This window comes from Periplaneta americana, chromosome 10 (genome assembly GCF_040183065.1).
Source record: "Periplaneta americana isolate PAMFEO1 chromosome 10, P.americana_PAMFEO1_priV1, whole genome shotgun sequence".
In the NCBI taxonomy this organism is placed as follows: Eukaryota; Metazoa; Arthropoda; class Insecta; order Blattodea; family Blattidae; genus Periplaneta; species Periplaneta americana.
Genome location: NC_091126.1, coordinates 182,939,998 through 182,955,071, shown reverse-complemented (window position 1 = coordinate 182,955,071; position 15,074 = coordinate 182,939,998). Strand labels below are relative to the sequence as shown.

Sequence of the window (15,074 nt, the reverse complement as noted above, 5' to 3'; positions counted from 1 at the left end):
ATGTAGAAAGCATTTTTCTGATTATAGTAATGACTCATTGGGGGAAATATTATAGGTTATGTATTTACATTTATTGTCATACTTAAATATATAACCTGTAAGTATATTGTCGTACTTTACAAATTACGTACGAACGTTATGTTGAATTCTTAGTATTCAGATGATGAGGAAATGGAGTTAAATGAACATATTTTGTTCATGAAAAGAAGTAGGCCTAAAATTAAAGCCAGAAATATCTCAAAATCACATTGTATCTTACGAAAATAAGGGCGAGTTTTGGACACTGGTTTCGATTTGAATGATGATACGTTTAGGTGTTATTTCAGATTCAATGGACCACAGTTTTTTTTTTTTTTTTTTTTTTGCCATTCATGATATGATAGAGAATTCTTTGCTATATTCTGATTAAAATTACGTAAACTGTTAAGACATATAGATACATTATTTCAAATGTTTAATCAATACTATTAAATCTCATCAAAATAAAATATAGCCCTATTTATTTCCAGATAATCTGATATTTTTCACCAGATTTCTTCTTTAAGTTTCGTGTTTTTATAGTTTTCATCCCTTTTATCATATAAATAGGCCTATGGGTGACATCGTACAAGTTCGATAACTTTCTGACTGCAATTATCAGCAGTCTTTCCTCATTTTCAAATAAAAACAATACAATACATCACCACCTGTGATATCTTTTTCTACATTCAATAGTCATAAAGAGTATAAATGTCAAACATCTTTGATAAATGTGTCAAAAAAATTCACTGAGCTACAGATTCCAGCGAGAAACTCGCGCGAGGTTTTTGCCTCAAGCGAGAACCTCTTCCAGTGTGTGGACGTCCATTTGAATTCATGTTATCAATTTTTTTATTTTCTTGCAACACATTTCTCACTGGCGAAAACTCTGCAAGTGTGTTACGGGCCTTAATATTTGTTATTCAAAGACTTTCAAGTGATATTGTTAGATTCCATTACTACATCAACACTCATCTTACATGGCTGCTGTACATAGGTTTTACCATGTTACACTGACTGACAAAAAAAAAGTGGAACACTTTACATTTTTATAAAAATCTTAATTTATTACAATAGAAAAATATTTCCCTTCAGATATTTATGACAATTTTATGAAAACAACATAATTGATTATATTAAATACCGAAACATTATTACCAACATGCATGTAACTCACAATTGTCTGTAGCTTTCGCAGATCTTGAAATTTTGAAATTTACTTCACATCACGATTTTGTCAATTTAAGGCCAATGAAAACAAAGTTAATGTTTACACTGTACCTCTTGACGTCACTAAGCACTAAATTTGGGTATTTACACCCCTGGCGTGTATGACAGCCTGTAAGCATTAAGGCAAACTGCCCACTAACCGTTGGAGGGTCTCTTGGGGCATGAGATCCCACTCCTCCAGCAATGTTACCCTCAGCTGCACCAAGGTGTTGCTGTCTCACCGATGGACATTCCTTCTGAGCATGCTCAATAGGATTTATGTCGGGACTACGAGCTGACAAGTCTAGGGTTCGTATCCCAACTTCCTGTAGGTACTGCACAACACAACGAGCAGTATGTGCATGAATATAAAGTTCTGGCCAATGAAAGGTGCAAAGGGCATCACAAGGATCTCTTCGATGTAGCTTTATGCATTGAGGGACCTGTGATCGACAAACACGAGCTCAGTGCAGTCCACATCATTACTGAGCCACCCCTAAACAGAGTCCTCGAGGATAATGCAATGGACGAGTACCTCTCTCCGGGCAATCTCCACACCCTTTCTCGTCCATCAGCAGACCTCAGGTTAGAGGACAGAGGCCCACTGCTCTGGAGTCCATCCCTGGTGCTGCCTCGTGAAATGAAAGCGCGCTTCTCTGTGCCATGGCTTGAGCTGGGGTCTGGATTAGCTTCTGCAAACCACCTCCTCACTCTCGCAGGCCAGACATTTTCCAGTCGATTTCTTGCCTGTACTGCTGTGGTATGGCGATCGCGCAGAACTTACAGAGTGAGAAATCTGTCATCCCTGAAACTTGTACTTCTCCTACGGCATGATCCCTGTTCCAAGTTCCCTATAGTGTTGCATTGCACGGTGATGCTCTGATGACCCGAGCCACATAACGAAGGCTGCATCCATCCTCCATCAAAGCAACTGTCCTTGCGACATCTTCACAGCTAAGAGGCATGTTTTACTCACAACAGCACATGAATAACAGACTGAAATTTTAGTGAATGGTTCAAAATGTTTCCCAATATCCACAGATCATCAATAAGGGTGTCACAAGTTTGTAAACCTTGAAAGCTGTTATTGCGCTACCCTCAGTAAAATCATAAAGATAAGTACTTCGGAGATTAGGGTACAATAAACTGTCCTAAAGATGGTCATATCCTCAATTTCTTTTCACAAACTGTTCAGAGGGATGTTCTAATGTGTTAAACATCTTAAAAATGGGAAAAGAATTCTTTGGTTTCTAAATATATAGAAAAAATTTAATTTATTTTATATGTTCCACTTTTTTTTGCCGGTCAGTGTATTTATATCAATAATACTTTTTATAAATTTACAGCAAGCATCAGTGTTGCAAAAATGTTTCCACTCAATCTCAATAGATGGTGTTACATGTCCCACAAGCTCTGTAAAATATACGCTATAATTCTTTCTATGGCCAGTTATTTAGAAATTAATAGTTCATAGATAACGGGTTTATTTTCAAGTGATTATTATCGGAATTAAATAATTATTAGTTACAGTCAAGAACACTTGTTAGCCTGTGGGGAGTGTTATGGTTATATCAATAAAGTAGCATACATGTAATTGGCGCAAATTAAATCTATTATAGAGAGCTCTAACAAGCATTTATTGATGTCCAGCCGCATACTGGCCACAGTGTCACATAATCAGCTGTGCTTATTTGTACATTTTCACAGCATGTGGTGCATACATATAAAATATAATGCAAGGAATCACAGAGATGTAAAAATACTCACGTTTACACACACCATAATTTGTTTTTTAAATTACTAATAATTTTGGCATAATCATGATTTCTATTCTCCTAAGGGTAGGAAAGAACTGATAATTCTTTGTCACTTACTCGATCTTCGCTTAATTAGCAAAACCGTTGCATGAGTAACATATATTTTTTTAAACATGAAAAGTTCTTTGCTTTTTCAACATTTTAATTTTGAATATAGGCTACAAGTGACTGGATATCAGCATGTGATGTTGGTAAACGTCATCAGACACCTGTGTCTCTGTGGGGGGGGAAGGAGTTTCAAGTCCTTTTAAGTAAACATGAAACTCTAGGTGTCTTTGATAATTTGAAATTGTGGAACAACATTTTTATTTAGATATGACATATTAGAGTTCACACTTACTTGAAATTCTGGAGAGAGAGACTTCCATCGTGGTATTTGGGGCCTCCCAATGGCTGCAATGAGATACAAGGCTCGCAAGGGTGTTTCTTTCAGATAAGGAGGTTCGCCTTCTATCATTTCTATAGCCATAATTCCCAGTGACCAAATATCCACCTTTTTTCCGTACTGTTTTCGTGTTACAACCTATAAGATGTGTGAGAACAATAGATCTTAAATCTGCAGAATTTTGTTTTATTTTATAAAATAATGTTTTCAACAGATCGAGTCTGTATCACATTTATACATATTCGGTATTTTAATACAAAGCAAATTAAGTTTAAAAAACTATAAAATATTACATGTTAAAATTAAGATTAAAGAATTGTATATACTAAAATTATCTCCAAAAAACTGAAAACGAAGTCGGAATACAAAATCAGTAAATTTTCGAAACTTTCTCGGACTTTTGGCCAGGTAAAAAGTTTTCGATACACCGATGTTTCGAGGATGTTCATCTTCCTCGTCTGGTGACTAGGGGGTATTGTCCTGCTGCTTATTTATAGTACTGAGGGGAGGAGCTAGGTGCTCCAGGCAATGTGAACATGGCCCTGTGGCCTTCCGAGCAATGCCTGGAACACGATAAGTCAATCAGTTTACCCATGAACATCCTCGAAACATCAGTGTATCACCAACTTTTTACCTGGCTAGAAGCCCGAGAAAGTTTCGAATCATCAAGTCACCAGGAAAGCTTCAGTAGTTATTTTACAGTAAATATTGTTTCCTCTTCCTTAAATAATGTCAGGCTAGTGGCATGGCACTTAACTAAGTTTAGTCGCCCATATTCAGTGTGCTTCGCTTGCTGATGCCTGCTTCAGATAGAAGCATATGTTAAATTCAGTGGCGTATATTGTGGACTATCAAGGCTATCACCGAAGCCCACGTCCAAATGAAGAGTAAGGGAAAACCAAAATTATTTATAATTTTATACATGCTTTTCATCTGCACTACTCTATAAATTTCGCGTGCAATACAAATCGCAGATTATGTTGTTCGACTCCAAGAAGAAGGCTTCGGATGGTTGTACAAGAAGGATTCATGCAGGTGGAGTGGAGTAAGAGGTGTGAAGAAAGCAGGGAATAGTACGTCAAGGCTTCGGTTTCTCGAATCACAGCCTCTGAACTTCTCTGAGCCGCTCGGACATACAGAAAGATTGTGAACGGTGACACTACAGTGAGATTCGAAATAATTATGTGAAGTATATTTTTCAAATGTTCAGCAAAATTGCGCAATGAAGAATGAACAATTATGTATTTTATTTATTCCGTAACAAAGATATCTGACACAGTGTGTGGATATGCCTAACTGCCTATAGATATAACATTCACGTAATCCATTGCTCCAAATAGGTTGCCACAAGCCACGTGTTATTGTTGTAAAGCATGTGCAGTTTTCTTAATTATAGTGGCAATCTGGTACAATGCATTTCTGATATTTTTGTTTAAAAGTGTGTGAAGTTATATTCTTCTGAGATAAATATTCAATGTCTGAATCCTACAAAGTGAAACAGTTACTGGATAATCCCTTTTTCCAGCTTAAGTACGAGGAGTGGAAGGCCTACTGCGAAGTGAACAGAAGGAGAAAAGTAAGAATCCCTACGAAATGCACTGATTTGAAAGGGGGAGAAGAGCCAAGGTCTAAAAGGATAAACTATAATGATGAAGATATTTGTATCATGTATTCAAGAAAAAATTATGATTTATTTAACGACGCTCGCAACTGCTGAGGTTATATCAGCATTGCCGGTGTGCCAGAATTTTGTCCCGCAGGAGTTCTTTTACATGCCAGTAAATCTACTGACATGAGCCTGACGCATTTAAGCACACTTAAATGCCATCGACCTGGTTCAGAATTGAACCTGCAACCTCGAGCACAGAAGGCCAGTGCTATACCGACTATGCTACCCAGATTGTATTCAAGAATACTTTGTGAAGTTTGGGCACCGTTATGGCTCACAAACTAATCAATATTTGAATCTCAGGAACACTTTAAGTTTGTGACTTTTTAAATTGTAAGAATTTTGACAGTTATGATTTGACCTTGTGCATCTGAAAAACGAACTTAAAGTGATGTATTCTCTTAAGTTCTCTCAAAAATCGCTCGAAAGATGGCTGGAGTTTATGTGTCGAAAAAGCAGATAAATTGAAATGCATTAATAGTTAAATATTGTATTGGTTGTTTTACAGATGGATTCTTTAATCAAATTTTTAACAATTATATTTCCGTGCTAGTTTATTAAGCCTATCTGATTTTTCCTGTCAGTGATAGCCCATGTCATTATTCCAGAATATGCCACTGGTTAAATTGTTCTTACATGCCACATTCTTTACAGTTACACTGCTTAATGTCTAAGATATTCATAAGTTGGCGGGAGGTGCAACACTTTTTTGGGCCCATGGGCATAACATTACCTAAATATGGAGCTGAATAATATATGATGTGTGTATATATATATATATATATATATATATATATATATATATATATATATATATATATATATATACACACACACATACATACATACATAGTTTCAAATTCTGCTGTCAATTCTTCGTTTAATGATATCTGTGAAACTGAAGAATTATTCAGAATCCCTAAGGCCATATGAAATTAGAATTTTCTTTAAATTATTCAGAAATGTATTTAAAAAGTTAACTTCAGTGAGGTGAATATTCACAAGTATTGGAGTTTTAAATAAGAAGAAATTTAATATGCTTATACCTTCGCTAATTTTTATGCAATATTCCAAATCAAGAAGGTACTGAATTTTTTTAATGTACACATTCAGTCTTTACAGAATTTTTTAAAATCAAATATGTAGCTACAATTCCAATAAGGAATGGATCTCGATAAAGTAAACACATTTACTTAAAATCATGGAAACACATAAAAAGAGAATAAATGGACCTCTGGTGCCATCCAGTATGGAGTTCCAACCATAGTCTGCCTTTTCTCGTCTCCTACAATATTGGCGCAAAAGCCAAAGTCTGTAACTTTCACAGTCCCATCCATTCCTAGCAGAACGTTGTCCGATTTTATGTCTCGATGAATGATACCCTGAAAATTATATTTCATATTAATACATAGAACACATGGAACCTCTAGCTGAATGTGGTGTGAAATTAAATTTTACAGTTTGTGTTTAGAATTTCAAATACTTATCAGCATTTATGAAAAATGTATTTCATTTCAACTTCAGGGTAAACTTGCTCTTTAAAACTAAATGACTGACTGGAGAAAGAAAAATATTATCATAAATCGGGAACATATTTTCAGTTTTTGTATTTTGATAAGTATCAACATTCATGTCCTAAAATAATTTGTAGTTTTCATTCATACATATGATGTACACACTTTCACATGAAGAAAATTGATAGCTTTTAAAACCTCTCTGCATACAGCAGCAATCTGACCCTCCTTCATGACAGTTTCTGTTACAACATCCGTCAATGGCCCCCCATCAAGAAGTTCCATTATCACCTGAAACAAACAAACAAACGAACAGTGTATCAATGTTTCTCATGGTCCTCACTCAGGCTATGAAATAATGCGAGAAAGTTCTACAACAGGGATATACATACACACAGATAACCATAGTAAATTTTTCATTATCTCAACTGCTTATGGAAAGAACAATCTCCAAGATTTCAACATTTCTGAAGCCTATCAGTCATCAAACATCCTCAGTCTATTAAGTAATTTATAATAGATAGCTACTGCCTATATTTTTATTGAAATTAATATATAAATGATTTTTCTCAAGATATTTTATATATCATAAATATTCAACACTTTCAATGTAACATTGCGTTGTTATTAACCTCCATCACTTAGAAGAAGATCCAAAGCAGCGGTGAAGTAATAGATATCTTAACATAGCTTTTTTCAGAAAGATCCAAATCGCAAATGTACACAAGGCAAGAGGCAGGAACAAAATGTGAGTCTGCCACTCTGCCACTACCTGCCTCTCCACTAGCTGTGGAGCTGCTAGCTGTTTTCATTGCGAATATTTATATAGTTTCGGTGCAGTCCGACCACTTAGTCGAATATTTTTTCATATATATTATCTGCATGAGGGAGTGTTCAAAGAGTTCATTGAGGATTACAGGAATTATCCTTGTCAGATCAGAATTATGACCACCAGAAAAGGGGGAATGTGCATCAATTTTTTGCAAAAATGAATGGGCTGGGAATTAGGAAAGCAGTCATCAACAAAATTTAAAATTTCAGATCCAGTTTCAGCGAAGAAAACCGAATTTATTTACTTATTTATTTATCTGTTTGTTTTCTGTTTATAATGGCAGAAGTAAAACCACAGGGCCTTCTCTTACACTCCACTATGTCACAAAATTCACAAACAATGAAATTTAACAAAAAGTGGAAAGAATAAAATATTAGCATCAAAAACAAAATTGAGACTATACAAAATGAAAATACCTCAATACAAGAAAGAAAAACAGATATATATATTGGAATACAAGATAAGTAACTCAATTACTACAAATAGTTAAGAGGGGAAATGTAAGGAAGATTACAACAAATGGGATGTAATAAAATGATAAAAAATACATTTAAATAAAAGTCAAATAGAAAAAACTATGATAATAAATTAATCTGGTGTTCAAGGGAGTTTAGTGATTGTAAAGAAGAAAAAAAAAATATATATATATATATATATATATATATATATATATATGTTGTTTTCTTTTCTTATATAAAACTGTGGCACAGAGAAAATAGCTTATAGTAATTGAAGGGAATCTAAATTGAAGAGTGCAATTCTAATTTATTTTCAAAACTTGATAATATCCGACAGTTTCTGACATGCTGTAATAGAGAGTTCCAGAGATGAGCTGCAGAGACTGTGAAAGAGTATCTATTGCGTGATATGAAGATAAAATTTTGAAGAATACTGAAGAGTAAGGTGAGTGAATGAGATGCAGTCAGATATGCTGATGTTACAAATCGAACACTTGCAGTCTGAACTGTCTTATGTTAACATCAGTGAAGAGAATATCACAGTAATCAAAATGAGGCAACAAGAATGACTGCACTAGATTCTTCTCAATGGGAGGAACTTTTTGATTCTTTTTAGTGTGTCAGTTTGCATAAAAATTATCTTACATATGAAAGATAGAAAAAATGCAACACAATTCCATTCTAAAAGGAAACTAAAGCAATGGAACAGGTTATTTCTTTGCTCCGAAATATCACACAAAACATTAAAACAAAAAACGAGATCACCTTAACTTCTTTTGGGACATACGTGGAAGGACACATCAGAAACTTAAAAGAACCACGTTTACAGCAAACTGCTCAAATGGGCCAGGGTGCTGCAGTAGGCCTATTTCCTTCTGGGTTTCAAACTTTATAATTCACACCAATACCAACTCCTACCCGAGTTAACAGACGCCTATAACCAAGAATCTGTCTGCTCAAGCTAAAATGAGTACTCTTTCACTAGCAGATTCCCTACCAATTCAAACTTGAGCTTTCACTTGTGAATACCACCAACCACAGCGATAGCAGAAAAGATTTCACTTCTACTACATCCAAATCTTCTGGACGTGACAGGGGATCAGTGATTATGCAGTGAAAATTCTCATTATGACAGGCCTGAATGTACCTGTATTAATGAAGTAGATTTGAAAATAATAATGTTAAAAATAAAACATACTAAATAAATAATAATAAATTGTTTATTTGTAATTCTCTCACTACCTCTACGTATCAATAATCCAGTCAGTCATAAATAATATAAATCAGATAGTTTATTACACTACTTGTGAAAAGAAAACCTTGATTGTAAAAAAAAAAACTTTTATTTTATTGTCTTATTTATTTTTGTTTATGCTCTGGCTACTAGCAACAGGCATCTATAATGGATACCGATCAAAATACCCCTCATTTCTTATGAAAAACAAGAACTGACTTCAGCAAACAGTTGAATACATTAAGAAGATTCATTGATTTTTGTTTATTGATATGTTTTACTAATAAATTAAATTAGTAATACGAATAACTAAAAAATAGTACTTTTATGTGAGTTTAGAGCGTCTTCACAATCACTGGGTAAGCTTCCTTTATAATACGTGAAACAGTAGGAATTGACACTTTGAAAGCAAATCTTGACAGTAAGAACTGACACTTTGAAAGCGAATCTTGAGAGTAGGAATTGACACTTTGAAAGAGAATCTTAAATTTGGAAAGCTGTTACCAATGGCTAAAAACCTTAAACATGTGGCCAGTCTGGTAGCTGCTGGAACTGCTTTTACTTATTTCTGGTCCAATCAATTATAATATCATTTCAAAATCTGTAACCTACGTGTAAAATTTTTAAAAAAGATTTTTCGGCCAGCTTCACTTCCTCAATCATGATTCAACTCTAGTTTCATCCCTTCCTTTGCTCATCCAAAATGAAGGTCCTTTTCGTCGTTTGCTTTGTGGTTGATTAGTAACAATAATTAAAACAGCTACACTATCAAGTGTTGACATTGCTCTTCGAACTGGATCCAGAATCCTATTATATGAGCAGGAATACGAGATGTGCGCAAGGGAAGCTGCAGTTTTAACTGGCAACTACTGCTTCCCTCTCATTATTCTTGCGCAGCTCCAAAGTAGAAATGCGGCTATACTCGAACCACAACATGGGCAAGAAGAATCTGTCACACATATGTTAACATTAATGACATTAAAGGGCGTTATAATTCTAGTTGTAGCGTCTGCATTCCTTACAAGGAATTCTTCCACTCATCTGTAATTAATTTATGCTTTTCTTAAATCTATTTCTGTAGCAATATTACTATTAATATACTCTTACAGTACAGATTCTAAGTGCTGACTAATGTTCGTGTTATTAAGAGGAAAATTTCATATCTTACATGCTATGTTAAATAAATTATAGATTACCCAGAGATGGTCATGTATCAAATATGCATCAAGAAAATTGACCAGGTTTCCATGATTGAATTCTTTCATAACTCTAATTTCTGTCAGTATCAATTCCTTTCTTGGCTGCTTGGAAAGATCAATATCCTTGACAGCCACCCGCTGATTAGTGCATGTGTCCGTGGCTATGAATACGGTCCCAGAAGCTCTGTAAAGAAGTTTATGTACTTACAGTATTTAGATTCATAAAAAGCAAAAAACATTAAAAAAACTTTTGTAATAAGTTTAATGTGGAAAAGAATTTGGGTTTTATACTATATTGGGTCTTTCATGTCAAGAGCCTCAACAACACTTCTACTTTCTTATGTATAGAGGTATATTGGGCAATAATGATCCTGAAGTTGGCACCTACAAATACTTTAGATTTTAGCCTCATCATATGGTTGCTAAACGTAAATTATTCCTCATAATACAGTCGCAATGAGAGCTAAAAATCTCATATTTGTAAGTTTAACTTCATAAGTGATCAAAGAAAAAAGTTAACATTTGACTTTCATTTCTTACATTAGCGACATGCACACTTCTTCTGTTTTATATGCATTTCTTCATAGATAACATATCAAACAATGGAGTGACACAAAAAACATTGGCTTACATCAGTGATGTTATCAAAAATATACGAACTTCTTAATTAATATATCAATGAACTTTATATTGAGGAAACATTTATGCTAATATTTCAATAGAGATCATGTGCTGCCACATGTGCCTGTGCACAAATTTCTTGAACAACTTTTGATGTCTTTTTAAAAATAACTGTGACATGCTGTTACAGACGAATGACAATATTATTCTGCCACAAGGCATCATAAGATTTAGCTAACATTTCATTAATCTCATGAAGCTTGTTTCCTGAAGGTTTCTTAAATAAATCTGCTGAGAAAATGTTTATATTGTAAAAGTGTGTAATATATTCTTTTAATTCTGAAATGTTTGGAGTGTTTTTTTTTTTTTTTTTTTTCATGTGAGCTCGTGACCACAAAGATGATTACACAAATGGGTAAGAGCTTAACATCTCTACGTTATACCATGAGGAATTACGTGATTAATAAATTTCATGCAATTCACATGTCAAAATACAAATGTCTCTTACCCTGCACCTAATTCTTTACTTCTTTCGAACCTCCTATATGGGTCACCAGGATGGCATATTCTTCGTAATTCTGCAAAAACTTCATCATCTGTCATTTTCTGAGGAACTGTTTCTTTCTTCCTTAGAATGGGACTGTCGCTTTCTGTTGGTTGTAGTAAATCCGATGTTTCAACACGTATTTCTTCTTTAGCTATTGTTAGGTTTTTCAAAGCTTCATCAAGAGCATCATCTAAGCGTTTGCTTTCCTCACTCCTATCCTGAAAAATAAAAGTATATTGTATGTACAATTAGCATTAGACCCTCCACTCCCCACCCCTAGGAAAAAAATGTTCCAAGTCTATTGAACATACGAATTTCAGAAGTCATCTTAAGAACATGCAATACATACAGAAATGTTCCAAATAAAAAGTCAATTACTCACTTTCAATGTAAGCCTTGCAGGTTTTTTTGGTGGTACTGGAGGCTTCTTTTTCTCTTTCACAGGTCCTGGATGAGGTGATACATATCCTTCCTTAGGAGAAGATACTACTTTATTTTCATGTGAAGGTTTATCATTTTTATTTTGACCTGTCGAACATACAAGGATAATTTGTTTACTTAATCTCTCCAGACGACTATCAGACTCTTTCAAGTTGTGCAAATGCATTATAAATGATAGAATAACACACAAGGCACACTGTAAACTGACGGCTATTATACATTACAGTACTGTACTGAATTTGTCAGTGGCATGTGAAATATATATGTTACACAACTACACACAAAAGACAAAAAAAAAAAAAAAAAAAAAAGACATGTTCTCAGTGTGAGATGTAGACTCCTGTAAGCAGAAGTGCAAAACTAGTTAACTGTATTATTAGAATGACGCAGCACGCTGTCACTCAGTGATCAACATCTTCTGACCTTAAAAATGCATCAACTGATAATGTTGGATATTATTATTATTATTATTATTATTATTATTATTCATTAAGAATGCTTGGTCTAATTAGATCTATAACTTGTTCTTTTTCTACTCCGAAGTGTCTCTTAATTTTATACTATACATTGGTTAGATCTAGCTTCAATATGCATCTGTTGTATGGAACTCCATTACTTCCACTGACTCGGCTAAATTGGAGAATATTCAAAGAACATTTATTTCCTTGTGTTCTTATAGATTTTTACCAATTTCCGATGACTATAAATATGAGATTAACTTTAAATATTCTAACTGCTGCAGTTTATTTGCCAGACGTCAAGATCTTGATTATTTATTTTTTTGTAAAGTCATTAAGGGTGATATTGATTGTGAATCATTCATAAGCAATATCAGTCTTCGTATTCCTGCTAAGGGTTTAAGATTTCATAACATTTTTTATAATAGAAATTCAAAATCTCTCTCTCCGGTCTGCAGATGTATAAAATATGCTAATTTGCATGGATTGAACTTGGATCCATTTAATGTGTAGTATACACCTTTTGAGTTTATCATCCTTACTTGTTATTATTGTCAGATATTGGTATTTATTTTGTTGCATTTGGTCAAAGATTATTGATGACTATTATATTGATTGTATTCCATCTCACTGCCATTTCTATCATTCATTCTCATCATCATTTCTTCTGTTTTGTTTTGTTTTGTATCTTGTGCTAAACTGTAATTGGCCTTGTGCTGTTTTTTGCACTTTAATATTCTAAATAAAAAAAAAATATATATAAAAATTATTATTATTATTATTATTATTATTATTATTATTATTATTATTATTATTATTATTATGAGAATTATTGTTGAGAGCCTTTTACATCTAGTCTGCTTTCAAAAAACTGAAAGTTAGAATTTATAAAACAGTCTGTTATATCACCATTTGTTCTGTATGGTTGTGAAACTTGGACTCTCACTTTGAGGGAGGAACAGAGGTTAACGGCATTCAAGAATAAGATGCTTAGGAAAATGAAGTTACACGAGAATGGAGAAAGTTACACAAAGCAGAACTGCTTGCATTGTATTCTTTACCTAACATAATTAAGATCATTAAACCCAGACGTATGAGATGGGCAGGGCATGTAGCACATATGGGTCAATCCATAAATGCATACAGAGTATTAGTTGGAAGACCTGAGAGAAAAATACCTTTGAGGAGGCCGAGACGTAGATGGGAGGATAATATTAAAATGGATTTGAGGGAGGTGGGACAAGATGGTAAGGACTGAAATAATCTTGCTGACGATAGGGACTGATGGCAGACTTATGTGAGGGAGACAATGAACTTTCGAGTTCTTTAAAAGTCATTTGTAAGTAAGTAAGTAGTCCACACCTGTGGAGTAACAGTCAGCGCGGCTGGCTGCGAAACCAGGTGACCCGGGTTCGAATCCTGGTTGAGGTTTTTTCCGGGGTTTTCCCTCAACCCAATACGAGCAAATGCTGGGTAACTTTCGGTGCTGGACCCCGGACTCATTTCACTGGCATTATCACCTTCATATCATTCAGACGCTAAATAACCTAGGTGTTGATATAGCGCCGTAAAATAACCCAATAAAATAAAAAAAAAGTAAGTAAGTATGCAAGAATTGTCCTATCACACTATACCTCTTCGTTTCTTGTAGTCAACTGCTATTAGCTCTAAATGTGTAAATATTCCTGTTGTAAATCACACAAGCTAAACAAGTTAAACTACATCGACTGATCATATCACACTGATAAATAAGTCCTTTAACTTAAGTTAATTTAATGTAATTTTAATGCTGCTGATTTTATGTTCATTTTATATTGTTTTACAATTTCACTTCAGTGGCACAATATGAAACTCGTTTACCTATATTATTGCTACCAGTGCTTTTCTTAAGGACAAAAAGGTGGTGGAACTCTTGAGTAGAACATTTTATAGCAAAAGGGGAACTGATTACTGTCCACTGCAGGGGAATTTTGTCGTTTTTAATCTTCTTTTCATCCAACTATGACTTTCAATGGTTAAATAGAATTCAAAGAAAACTTATGTTAAAAACACAGTTATTCACATATTTTCCATTTCTATGGTGACAAATGTAAAAAAAAAGGTGCCAGAATGAAAAAAAAGCACTGATTGCTACTATCGTGTGTAACTGGATTCATGTCAAAACACATACCTAGAATTTTTTCAATTTCCTCTGATTCTTCTTTTATTACCTCTTCTGTAACAAGAGGTTTGAAAGTTTCGTTGGGTTTCTTCTTAATTGAATAATTATAATACTTTATGGCTTGTATTGCAGCTCCAGGATTTTCATCCTGCTCCTTTTTTCTGTAAATGAAAACACCAAAACTGGGCCTAAATATGAATGTGAGACACAATTTTACCGGTACATGCATGATTTCTGTTCTGATCTGTATCTAGAATTTATTAAACTAGAAAAAAATGTATAAATTAATAGAATAAAATGAAATATGTAGATAACATACTGAACGAAATTGTTAACAGTAGGCCTAACTTATCACAGGTACAGAGCATTGCCATTGGACAGAACTGAAACCTGGAACATGTTTATATAACATCTTGATCAAAATGATGAAGAAAGCAATGATGAATTGTTTGAGAGAGGCGTAGATTGGAGTTTTTCCGTTGTTGGTGACAAAAATGAAATTTCAGCATTA

At 34.1% G+C, this 15,074-nt stretch overlaps 1 protein-coding gene across 1 annotated transcript in view; it reads right to left on the bottom strand.

Moving 5' to 3' along the window:
* Positions 1-14,724, bottom strand: part of Pak3 (p21 (RAC1) activated kinase 3) — a gene marked incomplete at its 5' end in the record, with an annotated part of 34,644 nt that extends 19,920 nt beyond the window's left edge. Inside the window, 7 exon segments of the mRNA XM_069838588.1 lie at positions 3,385-3,567; positions 6,331-6,480; positions 6,778-6,903; positions 10,333-10,519; positions 11,465-11,721; positions 11,886-12,031; positions 14,573-14,724. Coding sequence (XP_069694689.1) covers positions 3,385-3,567; positions 6,331-6,480; positions 6,778-6,903; positions 10,333-10,519; positions 11,465-11,721; positions 11,886-12,031; positions 14,573-14,724 — 1,201 coding nt within the window.
* Between the last annotated feature and the right edge of the window lie 350 nt (positions 14,725-15,074).